Raw genomic sequence first — 25,322 nt, forward strand, 5'->3', positions numbered from 1 at the left:
AACAAAACTAAGGTTCTCAGTACAGATCTTTTTTTTATTATTCTTTTTTGAATGAGCCACGTTTGTACATGTTTGGTTTGGACGAGGCCCATTAGACCGGACCAGACCATAGTGTCTCAAAGTTGAGTTCCACCTCCAGTTGAGTTCCAATTAGGAGAGAATATAAATAGGATTGTGCCCCATAAATTTGGTCTCTCGTGCTCACCATCATCTCGCCTTTTTTCTCTCTCCAAACCTCCCTGTTCCCGTTCCCGCAATCTCTCTGCGAACCGCTTCTTCAACCTTCCTTTCATTCTTCTTCTTCCTTGCACTTACTCAGCCTGCCGAGCCTCAGCTTCTGTGGTGGAAAACCCTAGCTTCCCGATTTGGGTAGCCATGCTGATGTTTTCGACTACGACGTCGTCTCAGATTCGCTTCCTCCTCCACAGCTTGACTGAATCTAATGCTGAATCCATTCTCAACGAGCTCTGCGAGGTATCATCTGGCCTTTTACGTCGCCTCCCCTTCCTTGCCTTTTCCGGTCATACTTGCCAACTATCATTTGAGCTCTGCTCTGCTCATAAAATTATTTCATTTCGTGTGATGCGATTGGTGTCCTAGATTTAGATTTATATTTCCCACTAGTTTCACGCATTTCCTTTTTAATCAATTCTCCTTTTCCACTACGTTTCTCATTTTGATCTCCCGGCATTCTTGTAAAACAGTTTAAGGTGTTTACTTGAAAAGCTTCTATATATGTGCCTCTGTTTATTTGTGTCGTTCTGTCTTTCTTTTTTCTTCATGAAAGTTATGTTTACAACCCCGAAATAGAAGAATTAGGAAGCAGGGTTCTATTGGATACCCTTTCCAAATAGCAGCACGTGAAGTAATCGCCTCTGCGATTAAGCATTACACTTAACCATTGCGCTGATCTTTTACATTGAGATATATTTTAAGCATTTGACTGAATTAATGTCTTAAATGTGCTTCAGTTTATTGACTGTGGAGTTGAAGGAAGCTTCATACTGCTCAGAACTTGTTTGGATCATTTCACTAGTCATGGGACAGATTTGGACAACCCGCTGTTGCGACTAGTAGTTTCTTCTGTTTTCAAGCATCTCTTGGACAGACCCAATTTTAGTACAATATTTTGCGAGTCCCTTAAAACTAGAGATATCAACCAAGTTATTCTCGAGAACATCTCGAATCTGTTAAACTTGTCAATGTGTGAAAGAATTGGAGTTGGTCTCGCTGTTTCAGATTCTGAAAATCTCGATACAAGGACGTGTGGTAAGTTCTAGAAGTTACCATTAATTATTGACGATTTCTGGTTGTTAATTTGCTATCAACTACTTCTATTTCATGACAGAGCAAGATCTATACAGGGAACTCCCTAATCTTTATTCCTGCCATCTTTCCTTTATTTATTTATTTATTTATTTATTAATATGGAGCTTGTAGCTATGTTTTGATAAATATTAACATAGGGCCCAGCTTGATTTTGCTTTAACAATTTGAGTTTACCTCATCAACGGAAATAGACTCGTGTAGCTAGTTAGAAAGTATTATGTTTGTTTTTCTTGCGGGGACTTCATAGGTTGTGCTTTTTTATTTATTTTATTTTTTTCAGGTAATAACTTCTGCATTACTCAGATTGAGGAACTTTGTGCTAATGCTGTATCTATGGATTCCACTCAGCAAATTCAGGATATTATCATGTTCCTCCAACGGTCTGAAGGGCTCTCAAAGCATTTAGATTCCTTCATGCAGATGCTATCTTTGGTGCAGTTAAAAGATGCTACAGAGTTTGTTTTGTCACCGCTGCTTTCAGATGAATTGCGAGAGGAGAAAATTTTAAGGTGCCGAAGAATCTCTTAAATATGAAGATTTTATGTATGAGACCTTGGCTTTTCGATTTCTGGTGAATTTTGGTGGGACCTGCGCGTTTTGTAATATTATTATTTACTTAACTTTTTCTGTCCATTGCAGGAATGTAAATCTGTCACATGAGTCCCGTGATAATGATTTTGATTCCATCTTAGCCGAAATGGAGAAGGAAATGAGCATGGGAGATATTATGAAGGAACTGGGTTATGGATGCACAGTCAATGCTACACAATGCAAAGAGATAGTGTCCCTCTTCTTGCCGCTGACAGAGATTACTATCTCTAAAATACTTGGCATGATAGCTCGCAATCACACTGGTCTTGAGGACAGTCGAAATTTATATACAACTTTTAGTCTAGCTTTGGGTTGCAGCGCCTTGTCTGATCTTCCATCCTTGAACTCATGGGATGTGGATGTTCTCATAGACACAGTGAAGCAACTTGTGAGCCTTTTTTCTTTATCTGCATGTCCTATGCACACAAATTTCTATCTTCCTTTATTTTTCTTACCATGCTTTCTTGATTCAGGCACCTAGCATTGACTGGATAAGAGTAATGGAAAATCTGGATCACGAGGGTTTTTACATTCCTAATGAGGAAGCATTCACATTTTTCATGTCTGTATACAGACGTGCATGCCAGGTATCGTTTGCTTTGTTTGGAATGCTCTGAGATGAATTAATTCATCCCTTGTTAATCCAATCTTTGGTTGAGATTGCAGGACACATTTCCTCTTCATACTATTTGTGGTTCGGTTTGGAAGAATATGGAGGGTCAGATTTCCTTCCTTAAACATGCTGTGTCGGCACCGCCTGAAATATTTACATTTGCTCACTCTGGGAGACGGCTGGTATGGCCAATGTTTAGGACACTTCAACGACTTCCCTATTTTGCTTGCTTACATCTAGCGTACTTCAATGGCGGTGTAACTTTTATTGTTGGAACTAATCATTAACTTTTATTGTTGGAACTAATCATTCTCCTCCCTCTTATGGCAATACATATTCCTGATATTTTACATTGGATGAGGCATTTTTGTAGGCTTATATTGATGGACTGCATGGCCATAAGCTTCAACTTGGACATACAAATGAAGCATGGATATGTCTTGATCTTTTGGATATACTGTGTGAACTTGCTGAGAGAGGTCATGCTAGATCTGTGCAATCAATGCTGGAGTTTCCTCTTAAAAACTGCCCTGAGCTATTGCTACTTGGGATGGCACATACTAACGTACATTTTTTCTTGTCTCCTTTGCCCTGAGGGGTTTATTTTTTATTTTTAGAAACAAATTTATTTGTTACATTTGTCCTCTCTGTGTATCTCACATATGCATATCCTGATCTGGTTGTAAATTTTTACATATTTTCTTGCAGACCGCATACAATCTTCTCCAGTTCGAAGTTTCTTTTTCAGTCTTCCCATTGATGTTAAGAAATCCTCTTGGTAGTGATTTAATCTTTCAGCTATGGCATGTTAACCTTACTCTGGTGTTACGGGGATTTGTGGATGCTCAAAACAGTGATCCAGATTGCATGGTTAGGATAGTTGAAATCTGCCAAGAATTGAAGGTAGGCTAATACTAAATTCTCTCTCTCCTCTCTCTCTATTTATCTATCTTTGCGTGGCAGAGATGATATGAAACATATTCATGGTGTATCGACTATCGTTTCTAACCGTTTATGTTATTTTCAAATCTGAAATTTCTTTTTGTCCACCATATCATTTTGCAGATACTTTTGTCAGTACTAGATATGATTCCCCCTTCCTGCAGTATCAGATTAGCTGCTATTGCTTCACGACAGGAATGTTTAGACCTTGAGAAGTGGTTGAGTAACAGTTTGAACACATACAAAGATGTATTTTTTGAGGTAGTATTTTTCAGTTGGTTGCCTGACCTTTAGAACTGTGTTCTTGATATTAAAACGTTTGTCATTTGAAGAATATTTGTGTGCTGACATCAGGCTTTCAGCTTTGATTATAAAGTGAAAACTTATGAGATTAATGTTGCAGGAATGCCTCAAGTTCTTAAAAGGGATTCATTATGGGGGATCTCAAGATTTTACATCCAAACCTTTTTATCCTTCCAATGTGATTTCAAATATTTACCTCGACACTGCTTCTACTTTCTTGAAGGTACTATGGACAAACTCCAGTACTCCCACCACCAAATTCTTTCTTCTATGCAGGGGTTTGAATGTAATGTTGTACTCATGTAAAATGGAATAAGTATGACTAACATAGTTGTTAATATCAGGTTCTAAGATCTAATGTGGGTTCTACTGCTTCTGCTAAACTATTTGAGGAAATGGAGAAGTTGCATGATGCTGTTCTGGAGTCGAACCCAAAGCTGCAAAATGGTGGTGCTCCAGATGCGCCTGGAGCAGAAGGAGGATATACAGATGACATTGAGGCCGAAGCTAACTCCTACTTCCAAGAAATGTTTTCCGATCAGTTGACCATTGAAGCGATGGTTCAAATGCTTTCTCGGTACAAGGAATCTTCAGTTAAAAGGTGCTGTATTTTAGTTATCTGTTGGGCATGATTGTCTGGTTTTTAAGAAAGTGTATTTTACTGTGAAATGTGTTTATGACCAATTTCCATAATTTCTCATGTACTATGATATTGGATGAATCCACACTGTAAGAGTTAACTACAGTATATTTTGGAACTCTTTTTCGTTTTCAGTCCTGCAATAAGTAATTTTCATGTTTTCACCATCAGCAATCAAGTGCATGCAACTTTTTCCCATTCCAATCTTCTGTATTAATGAATCTTTCACGATCTTTACCCCAAAATAAATTAGCATGATTAGAATGGGCAGCTCACTACATGGTTGCAGGGAACAATCAATTTTCGAATGCATGATTGCAAATCTTTTTGAGGAGTATAGATTCTTCCCGAAATATCCTGAAAGACAGCTGAAAATTGCGGCAGTTCTCTTTGGTGAGTTTATTGTTGATATTTTGAGTGTTTTATTTTATAACATTTAATTTTTTTTTTATATATTTTAGTTTTATAGATTTATTTCATGCGTCTTTTTGTATCCCAAATTGTTCACTTTTTTTCATTGCTTTTCAGGCTCTGTTATCAAGCATCAGCTTGTAACTCACCTTACTCTTGGGATTGCATTGCGTGGTGTCCTTGATGCACTTCGTAAACCTGCAGATTCAAAAGTTTGTATTGCATGTTCGGGAGTGAGGTTCCGTTTGTTCTTATTATGTTATTTGTGGTTAACATTTTTTTTTGGGCAGATGTTTGTGTTTGGTACCAAAGCTGTAGAGCAGTTTGTGGATCGTTTGATTGAGTGGCCGCAGTACTGCAATCATATTCTGCAAATATCACATTTACGAAGCACGCATGTGGAACTTGTTGCTTTCATTGAACAGGCTCTTCTGAGGCTATCTGCAGGCCATTCTGATTCTGATGCTACTGCAGGAAATGTGGAGGTGGCAACTTATCTTTTAGTTACATTTTTTGTTGCCATGTCCAGATTATATCTTTGACTTTTTAATTTAGTGGTATATCATGATATGCACAAGAAATGTTCACGTATGCCACAAATGAAAGGTTTTTCTGAATGGAAACTAGGAACCTTTTCATTATTGAAACCATAAGGTTCAGTGAAGTGGCAGCCCCCTGAACCAGGGAGCATAGAAATAATTATTCCAATTGGTGTGGCTGAAAAATTAGTAGTTACAAAACAAAGTTTTGAGAGGGTGTCAAATTGGAAGTTAAACTACGTAGCTAGCTATAAATCTGTCAAAATTTGTATGATAGATTAATGAAAATCCTGTTTATTATAATAAAAATTTTATTTCTTTCCGTAAACAATTTCTACTAACACATTCAAATTACATTTTATAAAAAAAAAAAATTGTGCTGGTTTTTTTTTTTGAAGTTTCGACCCATAACGCTTGCTCTAGGAAACACTTTAATTTGAAAGGGTGGCCTAGAAGGCAAACCCTCAACGCTATTTTGGTGGTCTCAGAGGCTGTGCGTGAATGAAAGCAAAGAAAAAGGAAGGTTATTTTGCTGAAGCTTGACTATGAAAAAGACTATGACAAGGTTGATTGTCGTTTCCTAGATGATGTTTTAGCTAAAATAGGCTTTAGGCATTGATAGAGAAATTGGATTTGGGGCTCTTCGTCCATGATAAGTTGTTCAATTATCATGAATGAGAGTCCTAGTGGAAAAATCTTGACGGAAAGAGGTTGGTGGAAATTATCATGTATGGGAATCCTTGTGGCAAAATCTCGTCCAAAAGAGGATTAAGGAAAGGTGGCCCTCTCTCCTCTTTCCTTCTTTACTGTAATGGGCGATGCCTTCAGCTGTTTGGTTCACTATTGTTTGGAAAGAGGAACTTCGAGGGAAATGACAATGGTAAGGCGAAATGTGGGTATTTCTTTTTGCGATACTCTGATGATACAAATATTTTGTCACGAGGAAAAGTATTCTGGGAGGAATTGGCGGAGGGTGATCTTTCTTTTACTTTCCTGCCCAGGTCTTACTCTTAATCTCTCAAACTTCCCTGACAAGATCAATATTGATAATCAAGAGGTGGCTCTTCAGGCAATTGGGTTCGGTTGTAAACAAATTGTCTTCCAGTAAACTGTATTGGTTTTCCCCTTGGTGGTAGGCATTGTTCTCTCTCCTTTTGGTGGCTGTTGGTGGATAAATTCAAAAATAGGATTGCTAATTGGAACAAGTCGATGCTTCAAAAGGGTTGTTTAATTATAACTAATTCTGTCCTCAATTGTTCGCCACTCTTCTATTTTCCCTTTCTCAAAGTGCGTGAGGATATCAATAGAAGCATGGTGAACTTGACTAGAGATTTCTTTTGAGTTGAAATTGATTTCAAGGTTGGGAATCATCTAGTGAATTGGAAAATTACTTCCCTCCCTGTGGGTCCCACAGGAATTGGATCTCCTAAGCATGGGAATTTAGCTTTCCTTAACACTCGAGAGGATGCAAAGAAAGGCTTGAACGCTGCTCTGTGCCTGCACTCTCTGAACGGCTAGTGAAGAATCCTTCATAGCACCTTGTTTACATTGTAATTTTGCAAGATAGTGCTAGGAAAGTTTGCTCAACATTTTTGATTTCCAAATATGCCTCCCCATGCGAAACCCTCCTTGGTAGATGTTGTGGAAGTTTGCTAGGAGAGCTCTTAGAGTCTCCTATGGGTTATGTTACTGAAGTGAATAGGAGAACTTTGGTGCCTTGAGTTTCCAAATGACGATTATTTCATGGAATGCTAGGTGTTTGGGGGGAGGGAGAAAAGGAGATTTGTGAGGGAAAGAGTTGCTGCTGTGGGAACATCTAGATCTTGTTATTTTATTGGAAACGGAGTGGAAGAGTTACTGTAGGTAATTAGTGAGAAGTTTGTGGGGGAGTCAGTCAGTGGAGTGGGCAGGTTTGGAGTCTGTGGGAGCATCGGTGCTATTCTTTTAATGTTGGAGGGAAGATTGTTGGAGCCTGTTGATATGTTGGGGAAGGGGTTTTCAATGTCAGTGGCACTCGAGATTCTCAATTGGGGAATTAGTTGGGTCTTAAGGGCTTTGGTGAGGTTTCCTTCTGAGAAGTTTGGAGGGAAAAATGACTAATTGACCCCCCTTTGGTGAGGCACTCAAGATTCTTATTGATGATCGTGACCTAGTTGACCCCCCTTTATTGGGAATCGGAGGTTCAGGTGGTTTCCTTCTGAGAAGTTTGGTTTTCTGCAGATTGGATAGGTTCCTTTTATCGAAGGGTTGGTGGGAGCCCTTTCCTAAGTCTAGGTTGTTCCTGGCTCAAGTAAGTATCATATCAGATCATTGGCCTACTTTCCTAAATCTTGGTAGGCCTCCCTGGGGTCATGCCCTTTTAGGTTACCCTTCTTTTATAGCCCCTTTTGCGTATGGAAGGATGCTTGATGTTAGAGTGGAGGGGAAGAGGGAGGTTTTTCACTTCATAAAATAGCTTAAGCCCTTTAAGGAGTCCTTGAAATATTGGAACTTAGACTAGCTTTGGTAATTTGAAGAAAAGAAAAAAAAGAAAAAAAAAGAAAGGGTAGGTGGTGGAGAGGATGAAGGTGTTAGATGGTTTGGAGGTGGAAGGTAGCTTTTCTTTAGAGCTGAGGATGGAAGCCATAATAGATTGGAGCTTGAGTCCTTGATCCGAAGTGAGGATGCTTGCTGAAAGGCTAAGGTTAACTGGGCACGGGAGGGGAGGGGAGGNGGGGGGGGGGGGGGGGGGGGGGGGGGGGGGGGGGGGGGGGGGGGGGGGGGGGGGGGGGGGGGGGGGGGGGGGGGGGGGGGGATGCTATAACTGTCTAACATTGCCTTATTTCAGTCGTGTGCTCGAGGGAGGAGTAAACTTCTCATCGAGTGTGTGATTAAAGTGAATAGAGACAGTGAAGAGAATAAAGAGATTGAAGAAGAGACCGTCTCTTCTTCTTTTCTTTTTTATTTTATTGTTTATTTTTTATTTTGTGGCTCTATTCTCCTCTCATCTTGAGGCCTTTTGTGGTGGGTTTGGATTGGAGCCTATCATTGCTATTGCTAAGGAGGATGTGGAAGCCCCTTTTTCGATTGAAGAAATTTGTAAGGTTGCTTTTTGTTTGGACGGGAACAAATTGCCTGGGCCGGATGGCTTCACTATGGCATTCTATTTTTTAATTGGGTGAAAGTGAAGGACTTGTGGAAAGTTTTATGTAAGTTCCATGAGAGAGGACTTGTGGAAAGTTTTATGTGAGTTCCATGAGAGAGGGATTATCGACTTTGTAGTGTGTGAGGCTTACATTTGTTTGATTCCAAAATGGGAATCTTTTAAGGTTAAAGACTTTGGGCCTACAAGTCTTATTAGTAGCTTGTATAAGATCAACGCAATGCTAACCCTAGAAAGTGCTCCCCATTATTAAATCAAATGCCGGAGGTTCTTTTCTTGAGGGTAGGCAAAGTTTAAATCGAATGAAGCCATTGAGGAAGAAGGAAAGGGTGATGCTCAAGATTGATTTTGAGAAAACTTGCGACCATGTGGATTGGGCTTTCATAGTAAGGTCTTGTGGTGTAAGGGGTAGAGAGAGGCTATGGTTCTATGATCGAGGAGGTGCTCTTGAGTTCTCCCTTGCGCGGGAAGTGTAGAATTATGTTTGGATGCTTCCTTGTGGGAATCTGTCCATTGAGCTTTTTGTAATGCCCAACTTTGTTTTATTCATTTGAATTAGTATCAGGGGGTTAGTTGTGGGATTCTTTTTGTGGCTTGTTTTTTATATGTACTTCATTTTTCTTCAATAAAGGCTTTGTTTCTTAGAAGAAAAATATTTTTGAAGAGGGAAAAGGAGCGTTGGGTCTTTAATGTGTTGTGTTGCTATAGACAAAGAGATAACTTTTTGGTGGCAAATATCTGTTAGATTATTTATTATCTATTTCAGTTAAATAGTTCTAGCAACATTCAACCTGGTCAACAACTTTCTTCGACAATGCAGCTACAACAAAAACATGAAACTGCCATGGATGATCGACTTAAAGTCATTGGATCATCAGTCAGTGATGTAAAACAATTTTTATCTTCTGTGGGGCAAACTTCAATTCAACCCGTAGGTGATGCTCCTACAAATCAAAAGGTAAACTCATTATTCTTTCTCCTAGTTTTGTAGTTCACTTGCATTAGAATCTTCTGCTATGTATCTTTGTTCATCCTAATTATTAACAATTAAATATCCCTTTCTATCTGTATGTAAGTTGCTACAATTTTGGGTGCAGAATACAATCAGTACTCCAGCTGTGTTGACTTCTGCCTCTGGTTTTGTCCGTCCTTCACGGGGGGCTGCTTCTACCAGTTAGTTCTTCGACGTTAGGCATTGAAAATTTTGTTGCTTGTTTGGAATGAACGTAATGGTTATGTTTTATCCTTTGACAGGGTTTGGTTCAGCTTTGAATATTGAAACGCTTGTTGCTGCGGCTGAGAAAAGAGAAACTCCTCTAGAGGTACTCCATTCATTGTGCTATCTTTTGAACGATTTTATCAAGTCAGAGAGTCTTGATGAATGTGAATGTGGTAGGAGATTCATATTTGTCACATTATTGATATAATAACTATGACTTTTACGTATAATTTAAGAAAATTTCATTCCAATCTGCACTTAGCCGAAGATATATACCTACACATTCCAACGTAAAAGATTATGCCTATCACCCTTGGAAATAAAGGAAATTTTCCAATATTGAAGCTTGTGTTGTAACTTCTCCATCACCCGTTACCAAAACTGAGTACGGGAAGGGTTGCCTCCCAAAAGAGCAAGGTAAACAGCATGCTAACGACCCACTTTAAGACCCAAAATTTTGGACCAGTTGTTCTAAATCCTCTTGAGGAGCTGAATGCCTAGGAATTCTCTTCTGTATCACCTTTCCTGCCTCATTGGCCTTAGCCTCCTTCCACCATCAATTTTGTTAGTGTTTCTTCATTTGTTGGTTACTAATGATTTTTTTTAAGCAAGACAGACTTTTCTGACACTTCTAGAGGTTCTAAATTCATCTCTCATCAAGGGGGGTTCTTTGTATGTTCAGTTCGGTCCCCCATGAATGGAAAAAGTTTTTGTGTTTTGTTAGTCTGAATAAGAAAGGATAACTTGTGTTCTGGGAGATGGTTAAAGATTTCTTATTGAAATATGAGATTGATGAATCATCATTGAAGGAGTCCTCCAAGATGCTGGTGGCAGGAGATAATCCTTGCTTGAATGTTGGTTGGAAGATTCCCAACAAATGATATGCCGAGGCTGTGGACATTCAGAGCGTAATTTTATCTATACGTTTCTTTCTTCCACATTTTCTAGTTTAGGACTGTTTGTAGCATTGAAGTGAGATTATATATTCCTCTATATTGTATTTTTATTTAACTTTTCCCTAGTGGGTTTTATTTCTTTTTATGGACTCTGAATTTATGTCTGCACACCTAACCTTCTCATAAGTCTCATTATGTGTGCAGGCTCCTGCATCGGATGTACAGGATAAGATTTCATTTATGATTAATAATATTTCACTTGCTAATCTTGAAGCCAAAGCAAAAGAATTTTCTGAGATTTTGAAGGAACAATTTTTTCCCTGGTTTGCTCAGTATATGGTCATGAAGAGGTTCGAAGTTACTTTGAATTCTTGTATGTATTTTTTGCACCGAACTATCTTCAATGTGTAAAGGAATTTATTGGATGATATCAACGAGCTGAAAACTAAAAGGCATGTTCTGTAGTTTTATTAGGGGGATGGAACTGTTGGGACGTTCTAGAAAAATCCCCCTTGAGAAAATGTTGGTTTTTAAATGAGCTATATGATTAACATCCGACACCATATTGCTTTACAGGGCTAGTATTGAGCCAAATTTCCATGACTTGTATTTGAAGTTTCTGGACCGAGTTAATTCAAAAGCTTTGAGTAAAGAGATTGTTCAGGCTACTTACGAGAACTGCAAGGTGCTTTTTTTCTTCTTGGATGTGTGGTGCAATCAGTGCCTGGCATGGTAGTGAACTTTTGTTTTTTCCTCTTCTCTCCAGGTTCTGTTAGGATCAGAGCTTATAAAATCAAGCTCAGAAGAACGTTCACTGCTGAAGAATTTGGGAAGCTGGCTTGGGAAACTAACAATTGGCAGGAATCAAGTATTGCGAGCTCGTGAAATAGATCCAAAGTCTTTGATAATTGAGGTAACATAGCGTCTGCTTTTGTTAGTTTTGATTCATTCCACGGAGGGATTTTGGGGACTTCCTCCTCTTCACATCATTTTTGTTTTCTTGATAACCATACCATTTAACGTTTGTTTCTGTTTTACTATTATTATTTTCTTCTTTGGACACACTTCTCCATTTTGGCAGGCATATGAAAAAGGGTTAATGATTGCTGTAATACCATTTACTTCTAAGGTATGATTGTACTGTATGGGGAATATTTTTGGTACCTTTTTTTGAGTATCCTGATCTTACCTTTATATTATTATGGCTGTAGATTCTTGAACCATGTCAAAGTAGTTTAGCATACCAACCCCCAAACCCTTGGACCATGGGCATTCTTGGACTTCTGGCAGAGATTTATTCAATGCTTAACTTGAAAATGAACCTGAAGTTTGACATTGAGGTATGTATGCACACTTCAAGACTGTAAAGGCATTGGCACTATGGATGCAGTTAGCTGTAAATTTTCAACGGAAATAATACTTTTGTTTTGGATGAGAGAATATCATTGATTAAATGAAGTATGTACAGTCAAGGGAGCACTAGGGAGGATTCAAGAATTTCTTCCTACCACTGAATTTAATTAGTCTTGCATTGATTTTTTTACAGGTTCTGTTTAAGAATCTTAGTGTGGATATGAAAGAAATAACGCCAACTTCTCTTCTTAAAGACCGGAAGAGAGAAGTTGAAGGTAATCCTGATTTTTCTAATAAGGACGTTGGAGCATCTCAGACGCAGATGGTAGCCGAAGCAAAGCCCAGCATAATGTCTTCTTTAAATCAAGTGGAGCTTCCACTGGAGGTTGCAACCCCATCGAATTCTGGAAATCACACTCACCTGTTATCGCAGGTTTGTTACTTCTTGTAGGTGATTAACTCATTCACTAACGTAAGGAAGGCTATGGCAGCCCTGAGGCTTCTCCTATCGATTTCGAGGTGTAAGCCTCAATTTTAATTAAAAGCATTTTTCAAATCCTAAATTAGTTCCTCTCAAATTCCTGCGTTCTTCTCATAAGTTCCTCTCTCTCTCTCTCTCACACACACACACACACACACACACACAGTAATACCAAACTATTACTCTCTCCATAAGGGGTATTGTGACAGTTTCGAGTCTTGTTGGAGAAACACCACATTAAACTGAAGTCCCTGTGGAACCTTGTTTACTTCCACAAGTATTGTCTCATCGGAAAAAAAAAAAAAAGAAACGGTCATGGAAGTTTTTATTTTCTATAGTTTTTTCATCCATATAGCTTTATAACATTTTTCTGGTAATAGACCTGGAGCACTAGTCAGGTAGCTGGAACGAAATAGCCAAAGTAGATGGCTGAACCATGCAATCCTCAGACTAGACAATTTCTCTGTTCTATTTTATTGCAATTGCTATTGCTGTTTTCTTATCTTCTAATTTATTTTTGGTTGTAGTACGTTACCCCGCTTCATCTTTCTTCTGGCACATTAATGGAAGACGAAAAGCTTGCTGCGCTGGGCTTGTCTGATCAGCTTCCTACTGCCCCTGGACTCTTACAAGCTACAACGTCGCCATCACCATTCTCAACCAATCAGGTATGATTGCATCCTGTGAATTATTTGATGTCTTCTAACTTGGATAACAACATTTTCCTTATTTGCTATTTCTTGTTATTGCAGCTTCCTGCGGGTATCCCTAATATAGGAAGTCTTGTTGTGATCAACCAGAAGCTTAATAGTTTGGGATTGCACATTCATTTTCAGAGGTTTGGAGCTTATGCTATTGTAATTCTTTAGTTTAAGCAATTATTCACGGTAAAGTTACTCTTGGTAAAATAGTTGTGTTTATATCTCTTCTTTTGCACATGCTACTACAGAGCAGTTCCAATTGCAATGGATAGAGCTGTCAAAGAGATCGTTTCTGGTATTGTGCAGCGTAGTGTCTCTATAGCCACCCAAACAACAAAGGAACTGGTTTTGAAGGTTTTATCTATAAGTTGGCTTCATTGACATTCTCTTTTTAAAATGATCTTATATGCAATTCTACATTTCTACTGAGCTTATGCACCTTTTGGATTATTTTTAGTTTTGTTTAGAAATCTGAGGATGATGTTTTATGAACAAATATCCTTGATAACGTTTTCATCATGAACATCAGCTTCATTTTAATTATTTTTGACGAAGTCATTGTTGATGATATCACACTGGCCGAATACCTACTATACCACTTCTTATCCCTGATCCACAAGTTGTGACAACACACTAGAAAAACATGCCATCATCATAAAGAACCAAAGAACCTTCCTCATCCTCGGAGCAAAATTCTCCACAATTGACAATGACCATGAATCTAGCGATGATATGCATCTAGCCCTCTAACTCTCTCCACCACCCCACCATCCCCTACCATGAGTATGTCCAACATTTCTCACCCGTTGCCAGAGATAACCCTTGTAGATACAGAGCTTGACACTCTTTTTCAAGAAAAGTAGAATGAAACAGAGATAGAAGAGGTCACCCCGATATCAGCGAACCAACAATGGCCATCCAAATCTTGACATCATGGCTATTCCATCTAGGAAAAAGAATTCCACTACGATCAAGATACCGAGTAAGCTGACTAGAGAGACTAGCTGCCTCATTCCAGACATCAATTATGAGAAATCGAGCAAGTCACAATTGGGTGGTCAATAGCTGTTATGATTATTATCGCTTGGAATGTTAAAGGTTTGGGAGATTGGCAAAAGAGAGTCCTCATCAAGACATTCCTCAAATACAATCTCACCATGGTTATTCTTCAAGAAACAAAATTCAATTATGTTGATCATTGGATGGTTAAATCCCTTTGGAGTTCCAGACATATTGGTTTTGGATGCATCATGTACATCGGGGGATCTTAATTATGTGGAATGATCTAACTTTGATCATTTCTGAAGTCACCACAAAGTTATAAACCTTAACCACACATTACATTGGTTGATGCTTACAGTCTATGGTTAACGGGGATCTATGGTCCCTGTAGATATTAAAAACAACCTCTATTCTGGCAGGAATTACCGGACCTATCTTGCCTATGTACAGAGTATTGGCTTTTGGCAGGTGACTTCAATATATCTCAGTAGGCACACAAAGAAAAGTCACCAGAGGCATGGGACACTTCAACAATTTCATAAGAGAAGCTGACCTTATTGACCTTCCCCTGAACAATGGTTTCTATACATGGTCAAACAACAGATGCCCACTCAACTTGACACTCATTGACAAATTTCTAGCCACAGAATGCCTACTTGGAAAGTTTAGTTACGTCGGTGTTCAAAGATTGAATAGACCTACATCAGATTATTATCCCATTCTACTCTCCATGGGTTGCTGTAAATGGGGCCCCTCACCCATCTGCGTTTAGAGCATGTGGCTGAACCATTCTGAATTTTTGCCAATGGTAGAATACTTTGGAAGCATGCGCCCCTCCGTGGATGGCCAAACTTAAAAGACTAAAAGAAGTCTTAAAGAAATGGAACAAGAAGGTTTTCGGCTGTATTTTTCCAGAAAGAAACCAACTATTTGTTAAAGTTATTATCCTTGATCAGATGGTAGGAAACTGACTCTATTACACTATTTCAACACACACATATAAAGATCATGAAAGTAGCTTGTTTTGTTGGCAGCCGGAGAAGCAATCTTGGAGACAAAAATGTAAAAAACTATGGCTAGAGGAGGGTGGCATAAACTCCAAAATTTTCTATTGTATCATGGCTACAAAGAAATGAAAAGAGTGCCATCATGGAAATTGTGTCTGAATTTGTCTTTTTACACGTCCGTATATACAATGGACGATGCCCTCCTCAAATTTTTCCATGATCTTGACTGAAGTTCTATTGATCGACAACAAGTTCCCTCGAGGTTCTTTTCATCAAGGAAGAGGTGGAGAAGACAATTTAGCATCTGGGCTCCGACAAATGCTGGAACTTTATGAGAGCTTCTATCATGAGTGTTCCAAGATTTTTTTCAAAATGGAGTTATCAATGGCAACCTAAATGAAACTGGATGCCCTGATTGTTACAAACTTTGTCCCATAAGTCTTACGATCGGACTATATAAAAGGTTACAATCATAGCAAGGGTATTATCAGAACATCTTAAAAGGCTCTCCATTTCACAATTACCGGGCAACAAATCACGTATAGAGGGGCGACAAATTGTCGATGCATCCTTGTGGCAAATGAACTCATAGATGAATGGGAAGGAAAGAAACAAAAAGGTGTAGTCATCAAACTTGACTTGGAAAAGGCCTTCTACAAGGTTGATTGGACTTTCCTCAAAAACATTCTTGTGGCAAAAGGCTTTGGCTCAAAATGGTAGAGGTGGATAAAAGGATGCATATCATCCACTAACTTCATCATCAACAATGGATGTCTGAGAGTGAAGATTTTTGCCACACAGGGGTTTTTGACAAGGGGATCCATTATCCCCTTTCTTTTCATCATGGTAATGGATTGCCTCATTCGCCTGCTGACAAAAGCAAAAGAAGAAGGGCAGATAAAAGGTTTTTCAGATTGGGCATCAACCATCGTCAATTTGTGGATGATGCAATCCTCTTTTTTGACTTGGCAAATGTTTCTTCCATAAAAAAACATGATCGAGATGGTAAAAACTTTGAGGGATTCTTTATATACAATATTAATCTCCAAAAAAACAAAGATGATGAGTATCAATATTAGCTCAAAGATAATTGAAGAATTTGCTAGCATATGTGGTTGTAAAGGGAGAATGGTCGCATAGTGGTTGTAAAAAGGGAGAAGGGTCGAATATGTACCTAGGATTACCCGAAGGGTGTCAACTCTTTCTCCAAACTGGTGTCGATTATGCAAGAAAGGAAACGAATAACAAAACCACCTATTTATGACATGCACATTCGCTTAGAATTTCTTGACAACGATTCTCAATATATTCGGATGGCATCTCACATTTTCTAGGGAGGTAAAGGATCTAATGGACATGGGCTTAACATACCACCCTTTCAAGAATGCAAAAACCCTACTATGGAAAAATTTCATCTTGGCTTTCCTTAGTGAAAAGAAAAAAATCAAATAATATTCTTGGAAAAGACACATAGTTATACAAAAATTTTCGACAATGTAGTTTACCGACTTATATCTTAGTGTAAACTCTCTAATATTTTTACTTCTTATAGTTATATTTGGGAAGGTCTTTGGTAAACATTATGGATATTAATCCCTTTTATAAATTTCAATCATCAATGAAATTGTCTCCCATACAAACAAAATAATAATAACAGTAGCACACTGGCTGTGTTGGCTAGATATTTGTTTAAACCGGAATGCTTTTAGTTCATATTTATTTTATCTTATTTATTGTTTAGTTCGAAAAACAGACAGCACATTTGCTGTCTTCTAATCAAGATGCGTTACTGCTTAAAATTGTATTCGTATATATTCATCTGTGAACTTCTATTATCTAGTTCTTACAGTGTTGTCCTTGAAAAAAATAATTCAACTACTGCATTGTTATCTATTTTGATTGAAAGTCTCATTTTTGCCTCATAAATGTTCTTTCTTGGCGGATTAGGTGGATACCTTACTTGCCCTATATTTTGGAACTTCTTGTTGTTGTGCGTGTTTTAATTTTTAATTATAAACTTTTCTGGGTTATTCCATATTTTTCCATTATGTTTATTCCTTCCATTTATTTGTATCATCTGCAACCGTAGGATTATGCCATGGAATCAGATGAGACCCGAATATTTAATGCAGCGCATTTGATGGTTGCTAGTCTGGCTGGATGTCTAGCACACGTGACTTGCAAGGTTTATCATTCTCTAGTGAACTTCTGAGATGATGTCAGTTTTTTTTTATTACGTGGAGCTTATTATAAAACCTTATGGTTGATTGGTTCACATTGATTTTATTTTGTTTCTAATCAACTTAGTACAATTTATTTGTTTTAGGAACCTTTACGAGGTTCAATATCAAGTCAACTCAGAAGTTCTCTCCAGAATTTGGGCGTTGCCAGTGATCTGCTTGAGCAAGCTGTTCAGCTTGTTACAAATGATAACCTTGATCTTGGTTGTGCCATAATTGAACAGGCTGCTACAGATAAGGTCAGTGGATCCTGAAAGTGGGATCGGTCTTGATATTATGGGAATAATTTACAGTTCCATATTACCAGGCAGGCATCTGTTGTTAGTAGGTTGAAAGTTTGTCAGATTTTGTTAACAATCCAAGCTTTACCAAGTTATTGAGAAAAGGCTTTACCTTTTTTTTTTCATCAATTCTGTATCTGTTAAAACATCTCTATGTTCAGCAGTTGAATTTTTTAGACAACGGAAACCTTGAATGCTTTGCGTTGGGAAAATAATGTCAAGCGCATATTCATGTGTATTTTGTTTTTATAACAACAAACATTTATTTATTTATTTTTTTTAATTTTTAAAATTTCATTATAATGCTTTTGATTTCCATTTGATGTAATTTTGTACTCTACATAGTACTTAAGGTTTTTATATATTGCAGCCTTGTTTTTTCTTGTTATTTAATTGTATTCTGTCAGGTTATTATCTCTCTCTAGAACATTACTTCCAATCAATCTCTACCCTCAATTGATTGGAATTAGGGGACCTCCGGAAATCATCATTCAATTTCTTTTAAGAAATCTTTTCTAATATTTTATATATATATACTTTTGTTCCTGGTATTATATGGCATGGTATTATATAACACATGCCTTACAATTTGTTTTTGGTTATGGTATTCTTTCAGGCTATACAAACCATTGACGGTGAAATAGCCCAACAGTTGTCTTTAAGAAGGAAGCATAGAGAGGGTGTTAATACAACCTTTTTTGACACTGGTATGTACGCACAAGGACCTCTTGGTGTTGTGCCTGAGGCTCTCCGTCCCAAGCCAGGACATCTGTCCATTTCACAACAGCGAGTTTATGAGGTGAGCAACCTTCTCAATGATTGCGAACTTTGATATTACGCAAAAAGAGGGGTATAAGAGTGTACGTTTTGTGTATATCCTTCAGGATTTTGTTAGGCTTCCCTTGCAAAATCAAAATAGCCAAGCTGCACAGTCTACTGGTTCTTCAATTACAGCTAGTGGTACTGGTTTGAGTAGTCAATTTGGTTTGTCATCGGGACAACTGAACTCAGGATACACATCTGGACTTGTTGCTGGACTCGAAGGAGGATCTCGGTCTCTGGATGATGCTGTAGACTCTACCTGTGTGCCCCAACTAAGGTTTTGCAGATCAGCTAATGTCTTTCCATTATAAGCACATTTAGTTGCCTTAATCATTTCCTCTGTGCAATATTTCAGTGCAACTCCAGGGCATATTGCTGCTGATGGTGTTGGCGTGCGAGGTCCAGAAAATGATTTGGTCGTTGCTTCTTTCCCTTTGGCTGCATCAACCCCTGAGCTGCCTGCAGCTGATACCTCTGACAATATAAAGGTTGGACAACTACCTTTTATTTTTCAAGAATATGTAGTGCCGAGGTGAAATTCTATCCAATTTGATATATGCCACTATGTTTTAGGAACCTGGATCTTCTTCCCAACCATTGTCCTCACCTATCACAACTGATCGTCTTGCGACTACTATGTCAGAACCCTCACTTACCACCAGAGATGCATTGGATAAATTCCAAGTTATTTCACAGAAGGTTACCACTGCTCTAGCGTCTAATTGTTGTTGCTTAATGTCCATTTCTAGTTAACTTAGTTCTATGAACAATGGTTGTCTATACCACATTGTATTTTCTTTTGAACACAGGAGAGACAAGAGCATGCATTCATTTTCCCTACATGCATTCCATCTTTCCTTTTCATTTAGATTCCTTTGCTCAATAAGTAGCCCTATGGTATGAAGGGGATTGTTTAGGCGATGACAGATATATGAAAAAGGGCGATTTGAGTTGTCTACCCTTTCAATTTTCTTCGCATTTTATTGAGTGTATATCATATATGTAGCCTGTGACAGTATAAAGGGGCCTGGATGTGATAGAAACTGGGGTGCTGCTGCCCTTTGATACGGGAATAAAACAATCAGCCTTTAGTTTTTGTAATATAGCTGTTCTGCTTTTTTGGATGTATGTACTTAACTTATGAAGTTACCATATTGTCTTGTGTCAGTTGGAGGCTTTGGTTAGCAATGAGGCTCGGGAAACTGACTTCCAGGTATACTTTTGTGAATTCAACAAGTGACTCTTAAGTTCTGGCATTCAAAAGTTAAGGTCTTACATGGAAATGATTTCTGTTTAGGGTGTCATTGCCGAGGTTCCTGAGATCATTCTAAGATGTGTAAGCCGGGATGAAGCTGCTCTTGCTGTGGCGCAAAAGGTCGTTTAATTTTCTCTTGAACCGAGAGACTATTCCCATTTTTTCGATTCTCTCCTCATTATATCTACTGATTGTTTCAATTTTCTTTTTGCTGTTTTATCTCCCTCAATCTGGATCTACATTTAAAATACAGGTGTTCAAAGTTTTATACGACAATGCATCAAACACTTTTCATGTTGGTGCCCATCTTGCCATTCTGATTGCAATTCGCGATGTTTGCAAGCTAGTTGTAAAGGAACTTACTAGCTGGGTATGGTCTTGTTTAATGCTCCTAATTCATCGTTTTTTACCTATTACTTTCATTACTTCTCCTTCAATTTTTTTCTTGCCCTTATCTTTGTTTACACACTTAATTTCTTATATATCTCCACTAATGGCACATAAATAGAGGATAAGTTCGGTGATAGTTGTCAGAATGGATACCTCAACTTAACATTAGTACATGTTATTTTTTTTCTATTAATGTTTTTGAATTGTGATACAAGGTATTTTATAATTATACTAATTCATGCATAATTACAAAGTATTTTATAATTATACTAATTCATGCATAATTAGACTAAATAATATTATGTAATTTTTATATAAAAAGAATGAATGTCAGAACTAAATGAATGGATTTACTATCTTTTGACATGAACTATGTACTATAATAGATTCTTATATTATTTTATTTATTACCTGTCTTATAATTCTCCCCTTCCGGGGTTCTCTCATTAATATATAGAACAACCTACACAGAACCACCTCTGTATAAATGCTGAGTATATATAGATATATTTGCCGATATGTATATGTGTTTGTATAAATATATATATATATATATATATATATATAGATATATATATATTATATATATTATTTGTTGAGTATGTATGGTGAACTCATGTATTTACCAAATTCTTCATGCATTAACGTTTTCCCTGTGGTATTAGGTGTAATTCACATATATTCATTTTTCCAGTTTCCAACTCTTTGTTTCTAAAGCCAGCCTTTGATACATCATTTTCTCCCCAACTTTATTGTTTACAGGTGATTTACTCCGAGGAAGAGCGGAAGTACAACAAGGACATTACTCTTGGCCTTATTCGCAGTGAACTACTAAATCTTGCAGAATATAATGTTCATATGGCGAAACTCATTGATGGAGGCAGGAATAGTAAGTGAATGTATTAATTTTATTGATGTTCTTTGTTATGTCAGTATGAACTGACCATTTATGCAATTTGTCAGAGGCCGCAACAGAGTTTGCCATATCCCTCCTCCAAACATTGGTTGTGGAAGAATCAAGTGTTATTTCCGAACTTCACAATCTTGTTGATGCATTAGCTAAGGTTTGTATTCTATCAGTTTTAGTGGAGGACGCTCTCCCGTGGTACTTTGGTAAAGCTTCTTTGGTGTTTAATTTGTAGGTAGCTGCAAAACCTGGATCTTCAGAGCCTTTGCAACAACTGGTTGAGATAATCAAGAATCCATCTGCTAGTACAGCTGCTATTTCTGGGGTTAACGTTGGGAAAGAGGATAAGGCTAGACTTGCCAGAGACAAAAAGGTTTCTTTAGAAGAATACTATAATTACTAAAACATTGAGGAATGTGTTTTTTTCCCCCTAATTCCTCAGTTTTGTGCCATTTTCCTCTAACAGGCTCCTGGACATTCCATAGCAAACAGAGACGATTCTAGTTTTCTCGAATCTGAAGATCCAGTTGGTTTTCGTGATCAGGTAACTAGATTGTTGGAATCCTTGATGATATTTCACTGCCTGATGGCCTTTTATATCATACTTCAATGCTTTGAGAGCTTTTCATATTGTTTTTGTACCACATTCCACAACATGGCGGACAATGGTTTTCTTTTTAATTAATTTTAATTATCCATAAATTAGCATTTAGTTAATTAAAAATGCAGATTCTAATGGTTTTGAATGTACTTGTTTATTGTAGGTATCAATACTATTTGCTGAATGGTACCGAATATGTGAGCTACCTGGTGCTAATGAAGCTGCATTTAACCATTTCATATTACAATTACATCAGAATGGGCTTCTGAAAGGGGATGATATGACGGATCGGTTTTTCCGTCTGCTCACAGTATGCTTTTTTTTTCTTTTTTTCTTTTTTAAACTTACTTTAGAAGAATTATGTGTTTAGCCTTGAATCATATTTTTCTTTTGCCAACTCACTGCATGCTTTTCAATTTAGGAAATTTCTGTGGCACATTGTTTATCATCTGAAGTAATTAATTCGGGTGCATTACAATCACCACAGCAAATACAGAATCTATCGTTCCTTGCGATCGACATTTATGCCAAGCTTGTATTTTCGATCTTGAAGGTGAGTGCATGATTTTTTAAAATATTGCCCATCTGCTTCTTTGGCTCTTTTGCTTAATATATATTTGATTTTTTTATTTTTGTCATGCTCTTGAATAGAAGTTTGTGATATGCAGTTATCGCATGAGCTAATTTGCATCTGACACTTCCCATTATTTTATTTTCAGGGATCTGGTAAAACTTCTCTTTTATCCAGGGTAATGAGCTGTAGAAGTACTTTTTGTCTTATTTATATTTTGCATGGTTGTTCATGACTTACTAATTCTTTTCTGTATGCTCCAGATTCTGGCAGTGACTGTAAGATTCATTCAGAAAGATGCCGAAGAGAAGAAAGCATCGTTTAATCCGAGACCATATTTTAGATTGTTTATTAACTGGCTTCCTGACCTTGGCTGTCTAGAACCTATTGTTGATGGTGCCAACTTTCAGGTATGAATCATTTTGCCCTAACATTTGCTTTTTTCTTTCCTTCATGAATAATCTAAAATCTGAAGTAACCACATTGCAGATATTGACAGCTTTTGCTAATGCATTTCATGCGTTGCACCCTCTTAAGATTCCAGCGTTCAGGTTAGTGCCAATTTGCTACCGTTTTTTCTATAAATCCTTGATATTATTTTCTGCATCAAAAGTTTTATTTAGAGCAAAAAAAATATATACATAGTAAAATAGGTCGTGGCAGCCTTGAAAAAATTAATTTGCAATAATGATGGTGGGTTATACCTATATATATTCGTTCATGGATGGTTACACAGATACGTTTTGTTCTTTTCTTTAATTTTTCTATTATTGCAATTACTTCATGCTGGCTATTCTTTCACCAGCTATGCTTGGCTTGAGCTGGTTAGTCATAGAAGTTTTATGCCAAAGATGCTTACTGGGAATAGTCAGAAGGGTTGGCCTTACATCCAGCGTTTGCTGGTAGACGTGTTCCAATTCATGGAGCCATTTTTGCGGAACGCCGAACTTGGACCACCGGTTAGCCCCTACTATTTTTTTTCAGTCTTCAGTCTTCAGTCTCGTTACTGCTGAGAGTTTTTTGTTTGTATGGTGGCACTAATTTTTTTTGTTTCATCTATTTTTTGCAGGTTTATTTTCTTTATAAAGGCACCCTTAGGGTGTTGCTTGTCTTACTTCATGATTTCCCTGAGTTCCTATGTGACTATCATTTTACTTTCTGTGATGTGATTCCTCCTAGCTGCATTCAGATGCGGAATATTATCCTTAGTGCGTTTCCTCGTAACATGAGACTACCAGATCCATCCACCCCCAATTTGAAGGTATAGTATTCGTATTTTTGCAACCATTTTGATCATGGAAATCAAATTATAAGGGACAAAATTTTTCATCACGTGCAGATTGACTTGCTTGCGGAAATCAATCAATCCCCACGTATTCTATCTGAGGTGGATGGAGCTCTTAAATCAAAGCAGATGAAGTCCGACGTGGATGAGTATCTCAAGGTATTTTGTTCTTGGCATTCACTATGTAATATACATGCGAGAAAGATCGATTGGTTTCACACGAGTTCAAACAAAACAGCAACATAGTGGTTGAATCTTGTTGTAGAACAATTGAGAAGTTCATGATTTCTTTATTGGATGAATGAAGTTTTCATCCTAGCTACGGCTATTTAAAGGTGTGAAAGGGAATAACTTATTCCTTTAACAAGATCCAGCTCTAAATAAGTTCCTTTAACAAGGTTTTTCGTTTTTGTTGCTAATTGAAGAACGGAGAAAGATCTTGCAGGGCGAGAACTACCAATAGTTATCTTTTTCTTCTGTAATTGAAATTTTACAACTATTTTGAAATAAAATTGTGATTCTCTTTTCCTCCGTCTGCAGACAAGGCAACAGGGATCATCGTTTCTGGCTGATCTGAAGCAGAAGTTGCTACTTCCTCCCATTGAAGCTGCTTCTGCTGGGACGCGTTACAATGTGCCTTTGATCAACTCCCTCGTACTTTACGTTGGGATGCAGGTACTTGCTTCTCTACCTCTCAAACCCTTCTTTTACTTGTGATAATCTCTGGCCAATGCATACTTTTAACAACTGTTGTTCAGGCCATCCAACAACTTCAGGCAAGAAGTCCTCATGCTCAGTCAACGGCTAATACTGTTACATTAGCAGTATTTCTGGTGGGTGCTGCTCTAGATATTTTCCAGACTCTGATCGTGGAGTTGGATACTGAAGGGCGCTACCTCTTCCTCAATGCCGTCGCAAACCAACTTCGTTATCCGAATACCCACACCCATTACTTTTCTTTTGTGCTCCTATACCTGTTCGCTGAATCGACTCAGGTGAGTTCTTCTGTTTGAGTTCATTTCGTACATTTTTTCCTGCTGGAACTGTGATCGGTTGGTAACACGGACAATAGTTAAAAAAATGATGTGTGGTTGGAACATGTGCAGGAAATTATCCAGGAGCAGATAACAAGAGTGTTGTTGGAACGCCTCATTGTCAATAGACCTCATCCATGGGGACTGCTGATTACATTCATTGAACTTATTAAGGTAAATTCCAGCGTGGGTCAATATTTCATAGAACGATTTTCATTCTCCAAATTTTGAGTTTTTAGCTGATGAAAATTGCATTCTAATATTTTTTTTCAGAATCCAAGATACAACTTTTGGAACCGGTCCTTTATAAGATGTGCACCAGATATCGAAAGACTATTTGAGTCGGTCTCTAGATCCTGCGGTGGCCCTAAATCTGCAGACGAGAACATGGTTCAAAATTGGGTACCTGATACCGCCCACTAGTTTAGTAGTCTCTTCTATATTTGACTGTAATGTACAGAGTATTTATCTCCATCCCAACGATTGTGTAGTCAATGCCAATGTTTGTTTAATATGTAAATAATATTTTTTTCTCAATTTAAAATTGAATATGATTTCAATTTTCTTTTGTTGTCTGGCACCAGCCTTCAGATTACATTACATTGCTTTTGCAATAGATTTTTTATTGTTTTTTATTCAAAAAGTTTTACTAATTCGAGCCAAACTACTTGAACCCACTTGAATGGATCTTCGTGTTGACAAATGGTGCATCTTTCTTACAAGTCAACCAGAAATGGATGAAGGGTCAGTTTTAAGATTTTAGTAGA

The 25,322-nt window shown here is 37.7% G+C and overlaps 1 protein-coding gene across 1 annotated transcript; it reads left to right on the forward strand.

Moving 5' to 3' along the window:
* Positions 1 to 205: 205 nt before the first annotated feature.
* On the forward strand, positions 206 to 25,123 carry LOC111479079 (CCR4-NOT transcription complex subunit 1-like). The gene is made up of 51 exons (XM_023123548.1): positions 206 to 474; positions 972 to 1,269; positions 1,610 to 1,838; positions 1,969 to 2,308; positions 2,394 to 2,507; positions 2,587 to 2,715; positions 2,907 to 3,098; positions 3,242 to 3,436; positions 3,599 to 3,736; positions 3,879 to 4,001; positions 4,123 to 4,379; positions 4,708 to 4,811; positions 4,947 to 5,041; positions 5,120 to 5,314; positions 9,331 to 9,468; positions 9,608 to 9,683; positions 9,765 to 9,832; positions 10,830 to 10,975; positions 11,202 to 11,310; positions 11,392 to 11,538; positions 11,707 to 11,754; positions 11,837 to 11,965; positions 12,172 to 12,411; positions 12,987 to 13,127; positions 13,212 to 13,297; positions 13,409 to 13,514; positions 17,259 to 17,354; positions 17,496 to 17,648; positions 18,307 to 18,489; positions 18,575 to 18,789; positions 18,868 to 19,000; positions 19,086 to 19,211; positions 19,681 to 19,725; positions 19,810 to 19,887; positions 20,021 to 20,137; positions 20,920 to 21,046; positions 21,121 to 21,221; positions 21,300 to 21,437; positions 21,531 to 21,608; positions 21,829 to 21,975; positions 22,087 to 22,218; positions 22,385 to 22,414; positions 22,500 to 22,646; positions 22,726 to 22,787; positions 23,042 to 23,195; positions 23,306 to 23,497; positions 23,576 to 23,680; positions 24,062 to 24,196; positions 24,280 to 24,516; positions 24,628 to 24,729; positions 24,829 to 25,123. Exons 1-51 carry the CDS (start codon positions 376 to 378, stop codon positions 24,976 to 24,978), a joined length of 7,125 nt encoding a protein of 2,374 aa, XP_022979316.1. The 5' UTR covers positions 206 to 375; the 3' UTR covers positions 24,979 to 25,123.
* Positions 25,124 to 25,322: the final 199 nt, after the last annotated feature.

Source organism: Cucurbita maxima, unplaced genomic scaffold (assembly GCF_002738345.1).
Source record: "Cucurbita maxima cultivar Rimu unplaced genomic scaffold, Cmax_1.0 Cma_Scf00005, whole genome shotgun sequence".
Lineage (NCBI taxonomy): Eukaryota > Viridiplantae > Streptophyta > Magnoliopsida > Cucurbitales > Cucurbitaceae > Cucurbita > Cucurbita maxima.

Bases quoted from the DNA above. Each gene is read 5' to 3' on its own strand.
- LOC111479079 (XM_023123548.1), top strand. From the start codon at position 376: ATGCTGATGTTTTCGACTACGACGTCGTCTCAGATTCGCTTCCTCCTC. The intron at 9,684-9,764 runs GTTAGTTCTTCG...ATCCTTTGACAG, and splicing joins ACGGGGGGCTGCTTCTACCA to GGTTTGGTTCAGCTTTGAAT. The intron at 12,412-12,986 runs GTTTGTTACTTC...TTTTGGTTGTAG, and splicing joins ACACTCACCTGTTATCGCAG to TACGTTACCCCGCTTCATCT.